General features: G+C 43.7%; 2 protein-coding genes across 2 annotated transcripts; both read right to left on the bottom strand.

The window, feature by feature from the left end:
• Positions 1-62: 62 nt before the first annotated feature.
• On the bottom strand, positions 63-3,163 carry LOC133726267 (receptor-like protein kinase FERONIA). The gene has a single exon (XM_062153783.1). It carries the CDS (start codon positions 2,928-2,930, stop codon positions 441-443), a length of 2,490 nt encoding a protein of 829 aa, XP_062009767.1. The 5' UTR covers positions 2,931-3,163; the 3' UTR covers positions 63-440.
• Positions 3,164-3,646: 483 nt separating this feature from the next.
• LOC133733450 (uncharacterized) lies at positions 3,647-15,923 on the bottom strand. The gene is made up of 3 exons (XM_062161072.1): positions 13,332-15,923; positions 9,094-10,679; positions 3,647-4,757 (listed from the first exon to the last, which is right to left on the bottom strand). The coding sequence occupies exons 1-3, from the start codon at positions 15,906-15,908 to the stop codon at positions 3,794-3,796; spliced, it is 5,127 nt and encodes a 1,708-aa protein (XP_062017056.1). The 5' UTR covers positions 15,909-15,923; the 3' UTR covers positions 3,647-3,793.
• Between the last annotated feature and the right edge of the window lie 2,238 nt (positions 15,924-18,161).

The following is an 18,161-nucleotide window of genomic DNA, read 5'->3' as shown; positions in this document are numbered from 1 at the left end:
TTCGGCGATCACAGGTGTGTTAGTTTAGACCACTCTCTTTATTATGAATTATAGATGGGAGGTTGTACCAGTAATAATGACTCATTATTTCCCATTTGTAATTTTGAATGAAATGTGTAGGAAATTTTGACATGAAAAGAGTCTTGTCATTACAAATGTATTATCATTCTTTGCTTTCCAAAATATGACTTTCTTTTATCATGAGCAACTCTTCTGTTGCATTCAACAGTAATAAGCTTCATAAACTATATAGTACATTGATGAAAGGTAATGGTAGGACTACCATAGGGATATAGAATCAAGTGTAATGTGCTGGGACTGCAAATAATTTTGCATTCTATTGTTTTTTCCTAGCAAATCCAGTTGGAATACTTAATGTGATAATACTTACCCGGTATGATTCTATCCAGATTGCTCTCATTGCTTTGAATTGATGCTCATCATCTCCCACTTGGGTTGTTAATCTCAGATAAGATTGTCGCAGATATGCATTTAATGGAATTGTTGGTGGCACAACTTTTCTCACTACTGCTTGTTTCAGTTTCGACATTCCTTTCAATGCAGTTGATATTCCCTTCTGCACTCTGCTGAAGCTGCAAGGCAAGCTCAAGCCCCCTAACAACATCAGTCATGGACGGCCGTTCTGTTCCATTATCATGCATGCAACTGATAGCTACCTCAGTAAACTTATTCAGGCACTCGGCTGTGATGTTACCTCTCAAAATTGGATCAATGATTTGATCAAGTTCCCCATTCTGATGACAGCTCTTGGCCCACTCAGCCAGGCTTGCTTGCCTAATTTCCTCTGTATGTATCACAGCTGGCCTCACACACAATACTTCACACAACACTACACCGAATGAGTAGACGTCTGATTGAGGAGTCAGATGTTGTGTTCGGAAGTATTCTGGGTCCAGATACCCGAAACTGCCTTTCACCAGAGTGCTGATGTGGGTTTTGGACATGTCATTCGTGCCTTTCGACAGCCCAAAATCTGAAACCTTGGCCACCCAGTTTTCATCCAATAAGATGTTAGTGCTCTTCACGTCACGGTGAATGATGGTGCCCCTGGCACCACTATGAAGGTACTGCAACCCTCGTGCTGCGCCAATACAAATCTGTAGCCGTTCTTTCCAAGGAAGTGGTGGGTTCTCAGTGTTGTAGAGATGGTCCCTGAGTGTCCCACGTGCCATGTAATCATACACTAAGATCATCTCACCTTTATCATTACAAAATCCAATCAAAGACACCAAATGGCGATGACGGATTTGGGAGAGCAATTCAATTTCCGTTTTAAACTCATGGGCACCCTGTGATGAATCCGGTTTCAGCCTCTTGACTGCGACAAGGGTTGCCTCGCCGTCAATCCGTCCTTTGTAGACATTGCCGAATCCTCCGACTCCAATAATAGAAGTAGCATTGAAGTTTTCAGTGGCGACTTTGATCTCTGGCAGTGAAAAATGACGACAGAAATAAGTCGGTAAAGATGACTTATAGACCTTCCTTGACTTCTTTGTCCTGTGGCTGGATCTTGAGTCCTTAGCTTTCCATCCTCGCCTGAAGACCAAGAATCCGATCACCGAGAACACAATTATGCTGGAAATTACACCAGCAACAATGGCAACTGTAGGAGTTGACTCACTCAACTTTTTTGGTCTTTTCACTTGCGGTGAATCAGGATTGTGTGGGGCGTCATATGAGACATTCGAGTCAAGGAGTTTGAAGATTTCGAGCCCATTCAGGATTGCCTCATTATATGAGCTCTTCTCATCTGCTGCAAGAGAGAGAGAGAGAAGTACTTCCGTTTCATTTTCAGGGCTAGACATGTACACAACATAGTCTCTGTAAACTGGAATCCCAGTTCCACCACTCCATTGGATTATGTCCGCTCCTTCTTCCACTGTTTGGTTGTCTATGTTGATTTGAAACTTTCTGTCCCCAGACTGGGTAAAACTTGGTTCAAACTCACAGAAATGCAGCCTCACAAGGTAATGGAATGAAGAATCTACCGGAAATCTCCAGGTGAGATTGTAGTTCTTCAACCCCGGGGACCGGCCTGTAAGGTAAACATCTGCTGGTGCTGAGTACTGAGGAATTTTAACAAATTTGAGCTGTATGATTGTAGAGTTGTGTGATTCCACGCTGATTGTTTCACTTAAACGATCCAAGTACCCGGCATCGTAAGAATCCCACTGGTGGTACATGTCTTCATCGGATTGGACGCCAATGTCTTCATCGGAATGGCTGCCAATGTTTAGTCGGTAGAGCGTCTGCAGAGCCGTGCTGTTTTCGATGCGATACTTGAGTTGGCTACCTCCGACGTACTGAAACCCATCGCTTTCCGCTGCAGAGTAGTAAAGACTGGTTAGCATCGACACGATTTCAATACTGTTGATAAACGCGTAGGCGTCTTTGCTTGGACTGAATGTGATGTTGAAAGTCTTTAGACTCTGTTCTTCGTCAACGTTCAAACAAAATTCTGTGTAATGTCTGCTAGCATTGAAGTTGTCAAGAAGGGTGAAGTCACCGGCTTTTACAGAGAAGAGAGCGTTGGAGTTGGTGTTGGAATATGTGGAGCTGGTGTTGGAATATGGGTCGTTGGTGTTGGAATATGGGTAGTTGAAGTACAAGCGAATGAACTTTTGGCCTGCAGTTAGATTGAATCTGTAAGTAAATTCCGAGTGAGAAAGCCGCCCTCTTCCCCACGGAGTGGTGTTACTGTTACCAATGGGCGAGAATTTTGAATTGATATCTCCACTCCAATTTCTTGAATTATAAGTGCCATAAGCGTCAGTGACAATCCCATTAGTGCCACAAGCAAGGGTGATATCTTCCACCGGAGTGTACGTAGCTGGCAAATCTCCGGCCACCAAGAGGGTGACAACATACAGAAACAGGAAAAGGTAGAGCAGTGTGAGAATTGGTTTCATCGTAAATAGCAAGAAAAAAGAGGGGAGGTTTTCAGAGGAAAGCTACTTCTAGATATGTATGGCATGTTGAAGCTGAACAAATACTTGCAGGCCAAAGTCTGCTCAAGTCCTTTAAATTTACAAATGCACCCATCCGTCAATAAAAAGACTTCGAGCAGGAGTGCTTATTTTCTTTTGGAGTAAGGGATGGGATTGACAAATTGATTAATGGGTATTTGGCTGTAAATTAGCAGGAAAGTTCTCTCTACCTATGACCGTCGATCGAACCATGGCTCGAAGACAGGGTAAAGGAACCTCGTTAGGAAGTTCCCATTTTCCTTTGGACTGGTATGTAGCTTGGACCACCTTTTTAAGTCTCTGTCTTAATTTAAATAGCTGATGGGTGGTTGTTCTAGCATTTTTCGCCATTATTTCTAATTTGAACCACATGTGTTGCATATTTTGACAGCAAAGTCTCCTGTTACCGGCAAAGATTTGACCCTTTTGAACTCTGTCTGTACCTCACTATAGGCTCGACAAACAAAGGGAAGATGTGTACGAACAAGACATCCAGCAATAAGAACAAAGGTGTCTATGATTGTTGGCTCTCTAAAGTCTAAATGATGAATGCCTTGTATATCAGAAACACTTGTGCTGCAATTTGCAGTAAAAAATCCACCTGAAAGTTCTACTACGTTGGTGATAAGTAAATGGTCAAGGTACTACAATGATTTGGATCTCTTTAATGTGATTTGAATGAGTCATTGCAATGAAGTTTACATTCAATTGGGTTTTACTATAGATGGTTGAATATGCAACATATTTTCCCAACACTGATATCATAATTCTATTCAGATTCGTCTCAGTCTTCAAAAAGATGCTCATCATCTCCCACTTGGATTGTTGATCTCAGAGAAGATTGTCCCAGATATACATGTAATGGAATCTTTGGTCGCACAACTTGGTTCTCCACTACTTGTTTCAGTTTCTACCTTCCTTTCAATGGAGTTGATATCCTTCTCTGGGCTATGATGAATCTGCAACGCAAACTCAAGCCCCCTGAGAACATCATCCATGGACGGTCTTTCAACACCATTTTCATGCACACAGCTCATTGCAATGTCAACAAATTTATTCAAGCTCTCGGTTGCAATGTTACCCATTAAGCTTGGGTCGATGATTCGATCAAGTTCCCCCTTGTGATGACAGCTTTTGGCCCACTCAGATAAGTTCATTTGCCTCATCTCCTCTGTATTTATCACAGCTGGCCTTGCACATAGTACCTCAAACAAAACCACACCAAATGAGTACACATCTGACTTCTCAGTTAATCTTTGTCGTCGGTAGTATTCTGGGTCTAGATACCCAAAGCTGCCCTTCACTACCGTGCTTATGTGGGTCTTGGACATGTTGGGGCTCTCCATTTTTGACAACCCAAAATCCGAAACCTTGGCCACCCATTTCTCATCCAATAAGATGTTTGTGCTCTTCACGTCACGGTGAATGATGGTTCCCTTGGCACCGCCATGAAGGTACTGCAGCCCTTGAGCCGTGCCGATACAAATCTGAAGCCGTTGTTCCCAAGAAAGAGTTGAGTTATTGGTGTGGTAGAGATGATCACGGAGGGATCCACGGGCCATGTAATCATATACCAAGATCATCTCACCTTTATCAGTACAGTATCCAATGAGTGAAACCAAATGGCGATGACGAAGTTGGGAGAGCAACTCAATTTCTGTCTTGAACTCGTGGGCACCTTGGGATGACTCAGGTTTCAGTCGTTTAATAGCAACGAGATTGGCTCCACCATCAATGCATCCTTTGTACACATTGCCGAATCCTCCCACACTGTTAACGTTAGTGATCCGTGGGGATCTCTAGTTAGCTATAAATAAAGAAAGAGAGAGAGAGAGAGAGATTGACACAAGATGTACAGTGGTTCGCCTCCGCATGAGCGGGAGACTACGTCCACTTGAAAGCTATACTAGTGTGTCGAGCCTTGCGGCCTAACAAGATTACAAGAGATGTAATGAATGTGTTGAGTTGTGGGAGGAGGCATTCCTTTTATAGATGAAGGAATGCCCTTCCTCTACCTATTCTTCGATGTGGGACAAGTTTCCACATATTTCTAGTTTAGAAAGCCTAGAAGCATGTAGAAAGCTATGTTGTGGTGGCATCTTGGCAAGGGCGGAAAGGTGGCTTCCCGGTGGCGGATTTGCGACTTCCGGATACCGCCGCGTAGCCTGAACATAGGGCTACACGATGTATGTCTCGGTTGGGCCTTGCCATGTCTTGTGGATGTCCCAAAGTGGGTGTTACTTATGCTTGGTGACGTAGTAAATACTCCATATTATTGGAGGTATGTACAAGTCCCCGAAGTCCCCGAGTAAGAGTAGCTTCTTGGTTGGGGAGTTCAAATCATGAAGTCATCAAGCATAAGTAATCGGGCGGTACGGAGCCCCTACAAGTCCCCGAACTCCGTAAGCAAGAAGGGACTCGTGTGATCCTGCACAATGAGATAAAAAACGCGCATATGTAGAATGCTTGTTGCATTGGGCAAAAAATGTGAGTTGCATTGATATGCGTTGGCATATATAAACGTATGAGGTGCGTGATACATGTTGATGTATACACGCGAATGGCGTCGATGACGATCGATTAGGACATACAAACTCGAGAGCGCGTATGGCCGTGTGAGCATATGGATTGCATATGATAAATGTAAGTTGTAGGAGCGCTGCGAAGGTAAGCGTTTGTAACGTGTAAATGATGAGTGCGTGAACGCTTGTGTTGGTTTGGTTGTCGCTCGTATTAATGGAACGCGAAAAGAATTCAATTTGTCGGGAGCGACAAATGGTAGAAGAATTCCATGTTCCATTAACGTGTGGTGTGTCGAGTAGACATGAATGGGAAGATTGGGAATGCCGGGAAGGCGTGAGCGGGAAGCTCGAGGATTGCCGGGAAGGCATGAGCGGAAGCTCAATGGGGTGCCGGGAAGGCATGAGCGGAAGTTCAAGGGTTGCCGGGAAGGCATGAGCGGGAAGCTCGTGAGCGGAAGCTCAAGGGTTGCCGGGAAGGCATGAGCGGGAAGCTCAAGGGTTGCCGGGAAGGCATGAGCGGGAAGCTCGTGAGCGGAAGCTCAAGGGTTGCCGGGAAGGCATGAGCGGGAAGCTCGTGAGCGGAAGCTCAAGGGTTGCCAGGAAGGCATGAGCGGGAAGCTCAAGGGTTGCCGGGAAGGCATGAGCGGGAAGCTCGTGAGCGGAAGCTCAAGGGTTGCCGGGAAGGCATGAGCGGGAAGCTCGTGGGTTGGGCCCCTGCTAGGCCCGCTAGAGAGTCCCCGACTCCCCAGCCATGTTTGTTGAGGGGGGGCTGCACGGAGCAGAGGGTGTTGGGAAGCGATCCCAATCTTTGGTACCCAAGCGTCGGGGTTAACTGCCGGATCAATGGCTGCCGTAGGCTGTGTTAACTAGTCCCTTGCTGCCGGATCAATGGCTATTATGAGGCGTTGCCTGACCGCTTGGCGGTTTTGGTCGTAGACCGTGGACTCGTACAGTTTGTATGTGCACGAAAAAATGACAAAACACATAGAGCAAGCATGTATAGACTTGGCATGTGCGGTAGCTCAAATTGCAAGAGCGTAAGAGATAAGAGGAAGGCACTTATCGTATGCCGAGTTTGGAGTTTGGCCGAGCATGACGGTCAATTGCCGGTGGCGGATCACCGTAGTAAGAGGCTTGTTAATTGAAGCGGTACTCGGCGAATGTATCTCCTTAACATAAGGTAAATGATTAGCAATTCATGAATAAAAATGAGGGTATAATATAATTGTAAATAGTAGTACAATGTATATGGCATGTCACGCTCTGTAATCCGACGGACAACTTCACGTGGGAAGGTTGTGGTAACCGACATGTTCATGTGTATGAGTAATATATGCATGATATATCATTGGAAAGGTGTGGCTCTATAAGAGTATATTTATATAAGCTAGTCATTGGAAAGCAGCGACAGACTAACGTGGGGAGCCAACTGATGATTGCAGCAATCTGCCAGTTAGCCCACGTGCATGCTAATTTGATAATTATGAAAGCCACAAAGTCATGCCAATTTGATAATTATGAAATGCCAGCCAAGCTAGTTGTACGTGTATGGCTGCATGCAAATATAGGAATACATCGAATCATGTGCATGTCTAATCAATTTGTTCAGCGGACACCTGGGCTGAAGACAAATTAAGTGGACGACTTTGAAATATGCATGCGGAGCAAGTCGAAGAGCACATATATTTGAATGTCGGCGATTTTGAAAGAAACAAACTGTATAGAGAAGAGGACTTATCTTTCCGTAACTGTATAGAGATGGGCGTTCGAGCGTGCAGAGAGCGGTGATGCTCGGAAGCCGGAGCTTGTTGTGCCGCTGATGGAAGTTAGCGGTGCCGGGAATGGTCGAAGCCGCCGTTGGTGTTTAGCGGGGTGATAGCTTTGCAGGCAATAGCTGAAGCTCGGCGGAGATATGCGCAGCGGTGGTGGCCAATGGAGGAAGCCCTGATTGGCGGCAGAACTGGCCGGCGGAGCGGAGCGAGCCTTGGCTAGCAGTTGCTCCTAGCGGCATGGTGGCCGGCGGAGGTTTTACCGCTGGCTGGTGGTCAGCAGAGAAAGAGTCGGGCGGCGAGTGTTATCCGGCGAAGATGGAGCTTCTACCGGGGGCCGGCGGAGAGCTAGCTCAGCGGAGGAGCGAAGTGCGGCGGAGAGTCCGAGTTTGCTGGGTGGAGTTTCCCGGCCGGCGGACCAGCTCGGCGGAGGACCAGCTAAGGGTGACCAGTTCGGCGGAGCTTGACGGAGTGGAGCTCAGCCAGGGGAGGAGAGCTCAGCGGTGAAGCAGCTCAGCGGAGGAGTGCCGGCAGAGCGTGGTTTTTGCCAGCGGCGGCGGAGCATTGTTCAGCGGTGTCTCCTAGTGGTGAAGGCTAGCGGGTTGTCCGGCGGAGCGGAACTTGCTCGTGGTACCGCTGATGGTTGTGGGCGGAAGGGCTTGCTGGCGGAGGTTTTGCCGCTGCTGCCGACCGAAGCTCAGAAGCCTATTTTCCGCTGACGGCGATGAGCGGAAAAAACCCCGCTGATCATAGTTTGGCGGTGCTCAGTTAGGCGGGGGGCTTGGCGGATATAGCCTTGCCTGTGAAGTTCGGCGGAGCGAAACTTGTTGATAGCGGAGCTCAGATGAGCTGCGGTCGCTGGCGGGTCCTCGGAGCTACAGCTGGGCGGAAGAGCGCAGCGGAGGAAGTTGCAGGTAGTGACCAGAGATGGAAGTTTGGCGGGAAAAAAACTACCGCTGAAGACTTTGAAAATGGTTCTGGGTGCCCAGAGAGATTTTCTGGGTGTCCAGAGAAGTTTTGCCGCCAAGTTTCCCTTTTTTTTTTTCTTTTTTTTTTTTTTTTGGTGCCAGCGTTGACTTTCATGGGTTGGGCGTTGACCAACCCCGTCGGGCGTTGACCAAGCATTGACCGCCCCATATGTTGGTGTTTCTGCAAGTTTTGACCACTCCATGGGCGTTGACCACGTGTTGACCGGCGTTGACCAGCCATGTTGGGTGTTGACTAGACGCTGACGGGCCAAAGCTCGTGGTAGGTGATGAAGCCTTTGCGTGCCGGCTTCCCACAGACGGCGCCAATGTTAACGTTAGTGATCCGTGGGGATCTCTAGTTAGCTATAAATAAAGAAAGAGAGAGAGAGAGAGAGATTGACACAAGATGTACAGTGGTTCGCCTCCGCATGAGCGGGAGACTACGTCCACTTGAAAGCTATACTAGTGTGTCGAGCCTTGCGGCCTAACAAGATTACAAGAGATGTAATGAATGTGTTGAGTTGTGGGAGGAGGCATTCCTTTTATAGATGAAGGAATGCCCTTCCTCTACCTATTCTTCGATGTGGGACAAGTTTCCACATATTTCTAGTTTAGAAAGCCTAGAAGCATGTAGAAAGCTATGTTGTGGTGGCATCTTGGCAAGGGCGGAAAGGTGGCTTCCCGGTGGCGGATTTGCGACTTCCGGATACCGCCGCGTAGCCTGAACATAGGGCTACACGATGTATGTCTCGGTTGGGCCTTGCCATGTCTTGTGGATGTCCCAAAGTGGGTGTTACTTATGCTTGGTGACGTAGTAAATACTTCATATTATTGGAGGTATGTACACACACCAATAATGAAATTATGATTGAAGTTCTTGGTGGTGGCTTTGATCTCTGCCAGTGAGAAGTAACGACACAAATAAGACGGTGAAGAGCTGGGGGTCATTGTTAATTTCATTGTCCTGTGGCTGGAGCCGGACTCCTTGTTTTTCCATCTTTGCCTGAAAATCAAGAATCCAAGGGCAGAGAATACTACTATGCTGGAAACTACACCAGCAACGATGGCAAGCACAGGACTTGAACTCTTTGAAGTTCTTGGGCTTAGCGGTGTCACCTTCGGGTTGGTGCTGCTTCCGGCTTGAGGGCCTTTTGAGTCGATCAGTTTCAAGATTTCAAGCCCATTCAAGATTGCATTGTTGTATTGAATCATCCAATCCAGTTGGAATGCTTGCAGTGTGATAACAAGACTTGCTTTCTTTTGCCTTTCTGGGATAGACAAGACCACCTCGTAGTCTCTGTATACTGGTATCCCATTTCCACCACTCCATTCGACTATCTCTGGTTTATCTGTGGCTTGATTATCTATGTAAATTAGAAAATTCCGCCCTCCAATCTTGGTAATTTCGGGCTCAAGCTCACAAAAATGCAGCCTAACCAGGTAGGGATGGTTAGAATCTACAGGAAATTCCCAGGTGAGATTGTAGCTCTTGTTGTTTGTCTTGTTGTTGTCAATTAAGCGGCCTGTTTGGTAAACTTCTTTCAGCGCACTGTATTCAGGTATTCTGGCAAACTTGAGTTGAATGCTTGGGTTGGACAGTGAAACAGTTAGATTTCTAATTGATTCATCCAAGTAGGTCTCATCCTCACCATCCCAATTGCGATACATTCCAGTATCTTGATTGGATGAGACTGAGCTGCCACCGATATTGATTCGGTAAACCATCTCTATAGCAGTGTTCTCCTCAATAGGAAATCTGTCTCCCCCGCCTATATAATCAGGCGCATTGCTCTGAGGTGCAGTGTAGTAAAGATAGGTCGGCATGGACACAATTTCGATTCCGTTGATAAAGGCATATGCCTGCTTGGCTTTGCTTGGAGTGAATATAATGTTCAGAATCTGATCTCCATCATGAATGTTCAAACAGAACTCTCTGTATATCGTCTCCACCCCAGCAGCATCCACAGTGGCTGAAGCATTGAAGTCTTGGAGAAGGGTATGGCCACCGGCTTCGACGGAAAACAGGGCTTTGGAGCGGTCAAAGTTAGCATATGAAGCATGGTAGAAATACAAACGTATGAACTTCTGGCCCGTAGTTAGCGAAAATCTGTATGTGAATTTGGAGTGAGAAACCCTTGCGGTGGTGTACGGCACTCTGCCTGTGAAGGACGACGTTGGTGCTTTTCTGACTTGGGATGTATTGTTACCAACTTGGTGTTGTTCGAAGGGGAAGACTTCTGAGTTGATATCTCCGCTCCAAGTTCGGTTATCAGACTTACTGATTTGGGTGCCGGAATCGCCACAGGCAATGGTGATATCTTCAATCGGAGTGTAGATATGTTGCGAATCACTGACCACGAGTTGGGAGATGATGTGCAGAAACAGGGAAAGGTAGAGAGGACGAATAATGGGTTTCATGGAATTTTCTGTACAAATTTATTTGTTGGTTAGGCTCTTCATGATAGAAATTTTGTGATTTTGTGTATGGTTGGGTTTCTGTGATTCCACTGATTGTAATTTCTTGAGTAGAAAGTGGGGTATGATCATCAAAGACTTGCTAGACTAGGAAAGCAATGGAGTTGACGAATCTGTCCTCCTCTACTTTATGCGTGTTGATCGAGCTTGCTAGACTATTCTCTGCAAATTGATGTTTTTCGTGTGAGGTCTATCATAATCCTTGAGCAAATTCTACACATACTGGTGCCAATGACTTGTGAAGTCTTTCATTTGGAAAACGACCACAGTCATTATCAAACATAAATGGGATGCAGCTATATTGGAATTTACATGGCTTGGAGTCTTTCAACAAAGACGCACAAGACTTCCTCAATTTATCAGTTCAAAAAAATACTGACTGCCCAATTGATGGAAAAAAATAGAGATTGAGTTGAAATGTTACTGACACACTAATTTACTACATACTATTATTCACGCACCCTCCTATGAATCTATATATATATGATTCTACAAATTAAGATTGCTTCATCTTGTTAACAATGTTGCTCGTCCAACATCTCCCAACCAGATTGATGATCTCGGAGAAGATTGTCCCGGGCAATCCTTGGACTGATTCGTTTCCCCCACAGCTTTGCTCTCTAGAACAAGATCTTTTGAAGAGTAAAGCGACCGGGTTTGAAGAGAAGAGAGTTTTGGAGCGCTTGGGCATGAAGCTGGGTGAAAATACAAAGGGATGAACTTCCGGCCTGGACTGAGGGGAAATAATATTTCCGAAATATGTATGTAAATTCGAAATGAGATAACCAGCAAGTTGTGTTTGGTATTATCTTGCCAAAAAAAGAAGAAGAAGTAGTGTTTGGTATTAGTCTATTTGTGGGGGAGGAAGGTGGTGCTTCTAGAAGTATTACCAAAGGGTGAAAATTGAAAATTGTTAAATTGATATCTCCCGTCCATGTTTCTTTTACTATAGAGATCATGTATGAGGTTGGAATAGACACAATGGACTGTGATATTTTCTACCGAGATTAGGCGGCGAATCACCTGGCTCGAGTAGGGTGACAATATGAAGAAGGAAAGAAAGGTAAAGAGGAGTGGGAGTGATGGTTTACGGGCACGTTGTTGCATACTTTGATTCTTCCAGTCAATACTTGGTAGAAAAGGCTTACAAGTCAAAATTTGGTAGCGCAGACGTGCAATCCACATTGATCAAATAATAATGGCAGTGCTTGCTTCCACTTGTGCTTATTTCAAAATAATAGACTGTTAATATTAACTGTTGAATGACTGTTTTAGTTAAATTTGCATAGTCTGTTTTAGTCGCCATAACAAGTATAATTCCCGACAAACAAGATTTGCTCGAAGTCTTGGTATTGTATCTCAATATTTTCATTTTAACAAGTTTAGCCCGTTTTATAAAAATAAAAAATTGTATAATCTATTTAGAAAAACCCAATAATTATCACATAGACCAATTACAACAAGGTGGAACTTTACCCTTCAACCACAGACTTTTTTTTTTTTTTTGAAAAGATAAATATAATTTTTCAGAAACGGGTTCGTACCCAAATCGAGCGCCAAAATTTGAAGAGGAATAACGATGTCGTTCGTGGAGGTCATTCGTGAAGCGAAAGTACCGATATAACCTTATCAGTTGTCTCCCTCACATAACACCCCTTCTGATTTCAGCCCAAATCAAAAGCCCTAATTCACAGCAAAATTCCGCCGTTTCCCAATCCAAAAATTCGTTTGTCGAAGCGAGAATGGCAGAAGTACAGAAATTGGTATCTGGAGGAATGCTGCGGTGTTCACAGGAGTTCAAAGTTTGTAGCTTTATTGGGTATCATCACTTCAGGGATATGCAGGTGAATCTCCAACACCATTCTGGGAAACCAGAAAATTGATCTTCTTTGTTTGTGTTAGATATTAACCTTTCTTCAGGGGTTTTCCATATTTCATTTTTGGTACATTAAAGTAATTGCAACATCTTGATGCCAGTTACTTTGGGGTAACATTTCTTTGTTTGATTTTTGTTTGTATTCACTAGGATACTCTGAGTCTATGTTATCCTTGATGTTGGATATATCATTTTTCGACAGCGAAACAGTTGGAAGGTTTTGATTATCCCTCTGAATTATAGATGGGAGTTCTACTAGTAATTGTGATAAACCCATTATTTCCCATTTGGACATTTGAACTAAATGTGTAGGAAATTTTGACAGTAAAAACTAAAAAGAGTTGTTATAACGAATGTGTTATTATTCTTCAAACGACACGACAATCACATCTGGATTTCCTATTTTTAGAAGAAAAAAAAAAAGGGTCAATCTGCATTTGAGTTTGGATTGGGATTTCTAAATGATGACTTTCTTATATCATGGGCAACTCTTCCGTTGCATTTGATAGAAGAAAGCTTCATAAGCTATAAAGTACATTGGTGACAAGTAATGCTAGGAATACCATAGGCACATAGAATGAAGTGTAATGTGATTTGAAAAAATGACACTGCAAGTAATATTGCATTCTATTGGTTTTCCTTACAATTCAGTACAAAAATATAATGCAATACACCACTTACATGTTCATGATTCTGTCCATATTGCTTTCAGTTCTTTGAAATAATGCTCATCATCTCCCACTTGAGTTGTTAATCTCAGAGAAGATAGTTGCTGATATACATTTTATGGAATTGTTGGTGGCATAACTTTGCTCACTACTACTTGTTTCAGTTTCAACATTCCTTTCAATGCAGTTGATATTCCCTTCTGCACACTGCTGAAGCTGCAATGCAACTTGAAGCCCCCTAACAACATCAGTCATGGTTGGCCGTTCTGATCCATTGTCATGCATGCAACTGATGGCTACCTCAGTGAACTTATTCAGGCACTCGGCTACGATCTTACCTCTCAAACTTGGATCAATGATTTGATCAAGTTCCCCATTCTGATGACAGATCTTGGCCCACTCAGCCAGGCTCACTTGCTTCAGCTCTTCTGTCTGAATCACTGCTGGCCTCGCACACAATACCTCAAACAATACTACACCAAGTGAGTACACGTCTGACTTCTCAGTCAGACGTTGTTGGCGGTAGTATTCCGGGTCCAGATACCCAAAACTGCCTTTCACCACCGTGCTGATATGGGTTTTGGACATGTTAGTCGTGCCCTTAGACAACCCAAAATCTGAAACTTTGGCCACCCATTTGTCATCCAATAATATGTTTGTGCTCTTCACATCTCGGTGAATGATGGTGCCCTTTGTACCACTATGAAGGTATTGCAACCCTCGAGCTGTGCCTATGCAAATCTGAAGTCGCTTCTCCCAGGGAAGAGGCGGGTTGTCGGTGTGGTAGAGATGGTCCCGGAGGGTTCCGTGTGCCATGTAATCATACACTAAGATCATCTCACCTTGATCGGCACAATATCCGATCAAAAACACCAAATGGCGGTGGCGCAATCCAGAGAGCATCTTGATTTCTGTCATGAACTCATGGATGCCCTGTGATGATGTGGCTTTGAGCCGTTTGATTGCAACGAGGGTGGCCCCATCATCAAAGTGTCCTTTGTACACGTGGCCAAACCCGCCAACTCCAATAATAAAACTGTCATCGAAGTTTTTGGTGGCAGCCTTGATGTCCGTCAGTGAAAAGTAATGGCACAAATCAGACGGTAGTGAGTTTTCTATTCGGTAGCTATAGCCAGAGTCTTTGACTTCCCACTCCCCTCCGCTAAAGACAAAAAAGCCGAGCAAAGAGAGAAAAAGTACCAGTATTATGCAAGAAACTCCGCTGACCGCAATGGCAAGCATATGAGTCGACTTCTTGTTGGGCTTGTTGGGGCTTGACTGCATCGCCTTTAGGCTTGTTTGGGCTAAATTACCATTTGAGTTATTTAGTTTGAAGATCTCGAGCCCGTTCAAGATGGCATCGGTGTAGATAGTAAACCAATCGTAAGGGCTTGCTTGAAGTGCAACAAAGAGATTTACTTTGTTTGAGTTCACAGGGCCAGCCATGTATACAATATGGTCCCTGTATACCGGACTCCCATTCCCACCGCTCCACATTATTACGTCAGCTACTTCCTCTGTGGTTATATTGGCTATGTAGATTAGAAATGCTCGGTCCCTAGGTTGAGTAATGACAGACTCGAACTCGCAAAAGTGCAGCCTAACCAGGTACGAGAAGTTTGAGTCCACAGGAAATGCCCATGTGAGATTGTAGCTCTTGTTGATGGTTTTGTTCCTCCCCATTGACCGACCTGTTGTGTAAACTGGTTTTGGAGCAGAGTATTTTGGAACTGTAACGAAGTTGAGCTCGATTGTATTGTTCTGTGATAGCACGCTTTCTTTTTTACTTATATTATCCAAATAAGTTTCGTCGGCAGTTTCCCAAATCCGGTACATTCCGGTGTCTGTGTCCGGCGAGATGGGGCCTCCGCCGACGTTGATTCGGTAGACCGTCTCCAGTGCAGTGCTGTTTTCGATGTAATAGTTCACTTCGTTGCCCAGATATTCCACCCCCTTGCTCTGTGCTGCTGAGTAGTAAAGATTGGTTGGCATCGAAACGATTTCAATTCCGTTGATAAATGCGTATGCACCTTTGGCTTTGGTGCTTGGAGTGAACGTGATGTTTATACTCTCTCCTCCGTCGTCAATGTTTAAACAGAATTCTCTATATAGAGTCTCCACCGAATTAGCATCCGCAGTAGCTGAAGCATTGAGGTCATTGAGAAGCGTATATCGACCAACTTTGACAGAGAAGAGGGCTTTGGAGCGCTCGAAGTTTGGGTACGAAGCTGGGTTGAAATACAACCGAATGAACTTCTGGCCAGAAGTGAGGTTGTCAAATCGGTATGTAAATTCGTAACGAGATAACCGTGCTGTGGTGTATGGTACTTGGCTAGCTGAGGAGGAGGAAGGTGGTGCTTCTTTGACTTGGGAGGTGGTGTTACCAGCTTCTATGGGGGACAACTTTGAGTTGATATCTCCAGTCCAATTCCGGTTACTATAGAAATCCTGTAAGCTACCGGAATAGCCACAGTTGAGGGTGATATCTTCCACAGGAGTGTAGATAGGTGGTGGATCACCGGATACAAGTAGGGTGAGGATGTGAAGAAACAAGGAAAGGTACAGAGGAGCGATGGTTGGTTTCATGTTGGTATTTGGCAACTGTATCTTGAAATTGGTTGGTGTATCAACTAGCTTCCTCATGATAAATATTTATAGCAAGAGAATTCATTATGTACTAATTGAGATGGATGTGATGGAAGGATTTAGAAGGAAGACCTCTGTACCATGAAGGAAGACCTCTGTGACTAGAAGACCTTATTGAGTAGAAGAAGGGACACGATCAGCAAAGACTTGCAAGTTCAAAAATTGGCAGCATGCATTAGGCGCGGTCTCATGAAGGAATCTTAATGCACATCAATCAAATTCCTGCATGGCTTAATTCACACGTACGTGTCTTGGTCTTTGGCATTTGGCTCTGAAGTCTTTTTTTTTGGTCTGGCTCTAAAGTCTTTTAAGTCTCATAAAACCGTAAACTGTACTTAACAATAAAAAAAGGGTATTTCTAAATGTATCCAGCAAATTTCTAAATATACCTAGCTAGTTATTTATATTAAATAATGTATAGTTAAACCCAGCTAAATTCTCTAAAATACCCTCATCTTACAAAACAATGTTCCTGAAAACATACCCAGCAACATCTTCCCTTTCTCTTCTCATCAGTTAGAACTTAGAAACTCAAAGTTTCGAGATAGATGTTTTGGTAGGAATGGGTAACTGGAGAAATTATATGGTGCTAATTGCTTCAATTGTAAACATACTTGAGTTATGGTTCAATTGATTCTCAATTAAATTCAATTAAAGCAAAAGAACTTCTTTCAAGACGGAAGAAATTAAGGTGCGAATCCATATGATAAGCCTTCATCTCATGGAGAATCAGTTGTACTGCAAGGTCACCGTTTATCTCAACTCATTGACCTCCATTGAGGACTCCGATTTGGAGTCGTTTCTCAAAGCCAAGCAGTATTACAACCGACTCGGCCGCGTCTGGAAGCGAAGCTTCTTGCTTTACGGCCCCTCTGGCACCGGGAAATCCAGCTTCATCGCCGCCATGGCCAATTTCCTCAGCTAAGACGTCTACGATCTCGACCTCTCTAGGGTTAAAGACGACTCGGAGTTGAAGATGCTTCTTTTACAGACCACGAGCAAGTCGGTGATCCTCATTGAGGACCTGGATCGGTTCTTCGCCGAGAAATCGACAGTGGTCAGCTTCTCCGGCATATCGAACTTAATGGACAGCTTGCTCAAATCGTGCTGCGCCGAAGAGAGAGTCATGACGAGGTTGATGAGATTCGGAGCCTCTGCGCTTTCGTTGTGCTAGGTATAAGATTTTGGAAGAAAAAAAAAATTCTGGGTATATGTTTAGCAATGGGGGCTTAATGGGAAAATGAGTAAAATTTATTTATATATTTTTAATATAAATAGGTTGCTGGGTGTACATAGATTTCTGCTGGGTACATTTAGAAACACCCTAAAAAAAATTTCATTATCGATCAAACAGTAAATTTGCTGTTGAACAGATAAAGAAAACTATTTATTGTTTAAATGGGTAGATTTCTAAGTTTGCTATAAAATAGAGTAGGTTCCAAAAAAAAAAAAAAAAAAAAACAATTACCCTGCTCATGTGTGTGTGGTTGTCTCTCTCCAATTCGATCACTGCTTTGACAAGTAGTACACTGGGGGCTTACTCTCCTTTTCATTTGTGTAGGACAACTTAGGCAGCTGCTTGACGGACTAACGAGTCCTCTGCAGTCTGCAATATGAAAAAGTCTTTATTTATTTATTTTTTTGAATAAAATTGAGAAAAGTATACACCAATCATATGCTGAGAAGGTTGGAAAAAAAAACTTCATTTTGGATCACGTTCTGCATGACCACATTTATCTGTAAGTGTTTTTCCTTTTTCTTTTTCTTTTTCTCACAAAAACAATAAATACTGTTTTTTTTTTTTTTTTGGAAATAATTGGGAAAACTATACACCAATCATATGCTGAGAAAAAAAAACTTAATTTTGGATCCCGTTCTGCATGAACACACTTATCTGCAATTTTTTTTTTCACAAAGAAAAATAAATACTGGTTGGTAAGTTGCATATCACTTCTTAATCTCTCGCATTGTCTTTGATTTATAGTTCCCTCATTTTGTGTAAAAACCGTGTCATGATAGTATTTGAAATTTACAAACTTCATGATCGAATATTCTTGTAAAGTCTTTTTGCCTCATTATTAAAACACCAGCAAACTACTAATCTGTTGGTTGTTTGGAATTTTCTTTTTAGCTGATCAGCTAGTTCATTGGGATAAATGAAACTTTTATTGTTTATGATGAAATTAATTTGGAACTAAATCGAGAATAAGTAGGTCATCATCCTTCAAATCAATAGATCGTATGTAGAAA

This window comes from Rosa rugosa, chromosome 1 (assembly GCF_958449725.1).
Source record: "Rosa rugosa chromosome 1, drRosRugo1.1, whole genome shotgun sequence".
Classification (NCBI taxonomy): Eukaryota; Viridiplantae; Streptophyta; class Magnoliopsida; order Rosales; family Rosaceae; genus Rosa; species Rosa rugosa.
Note: the sequence above shows the minus strand (reverse complement) of the source record. Positions and strands in the feature narration are given on the sequence as shown.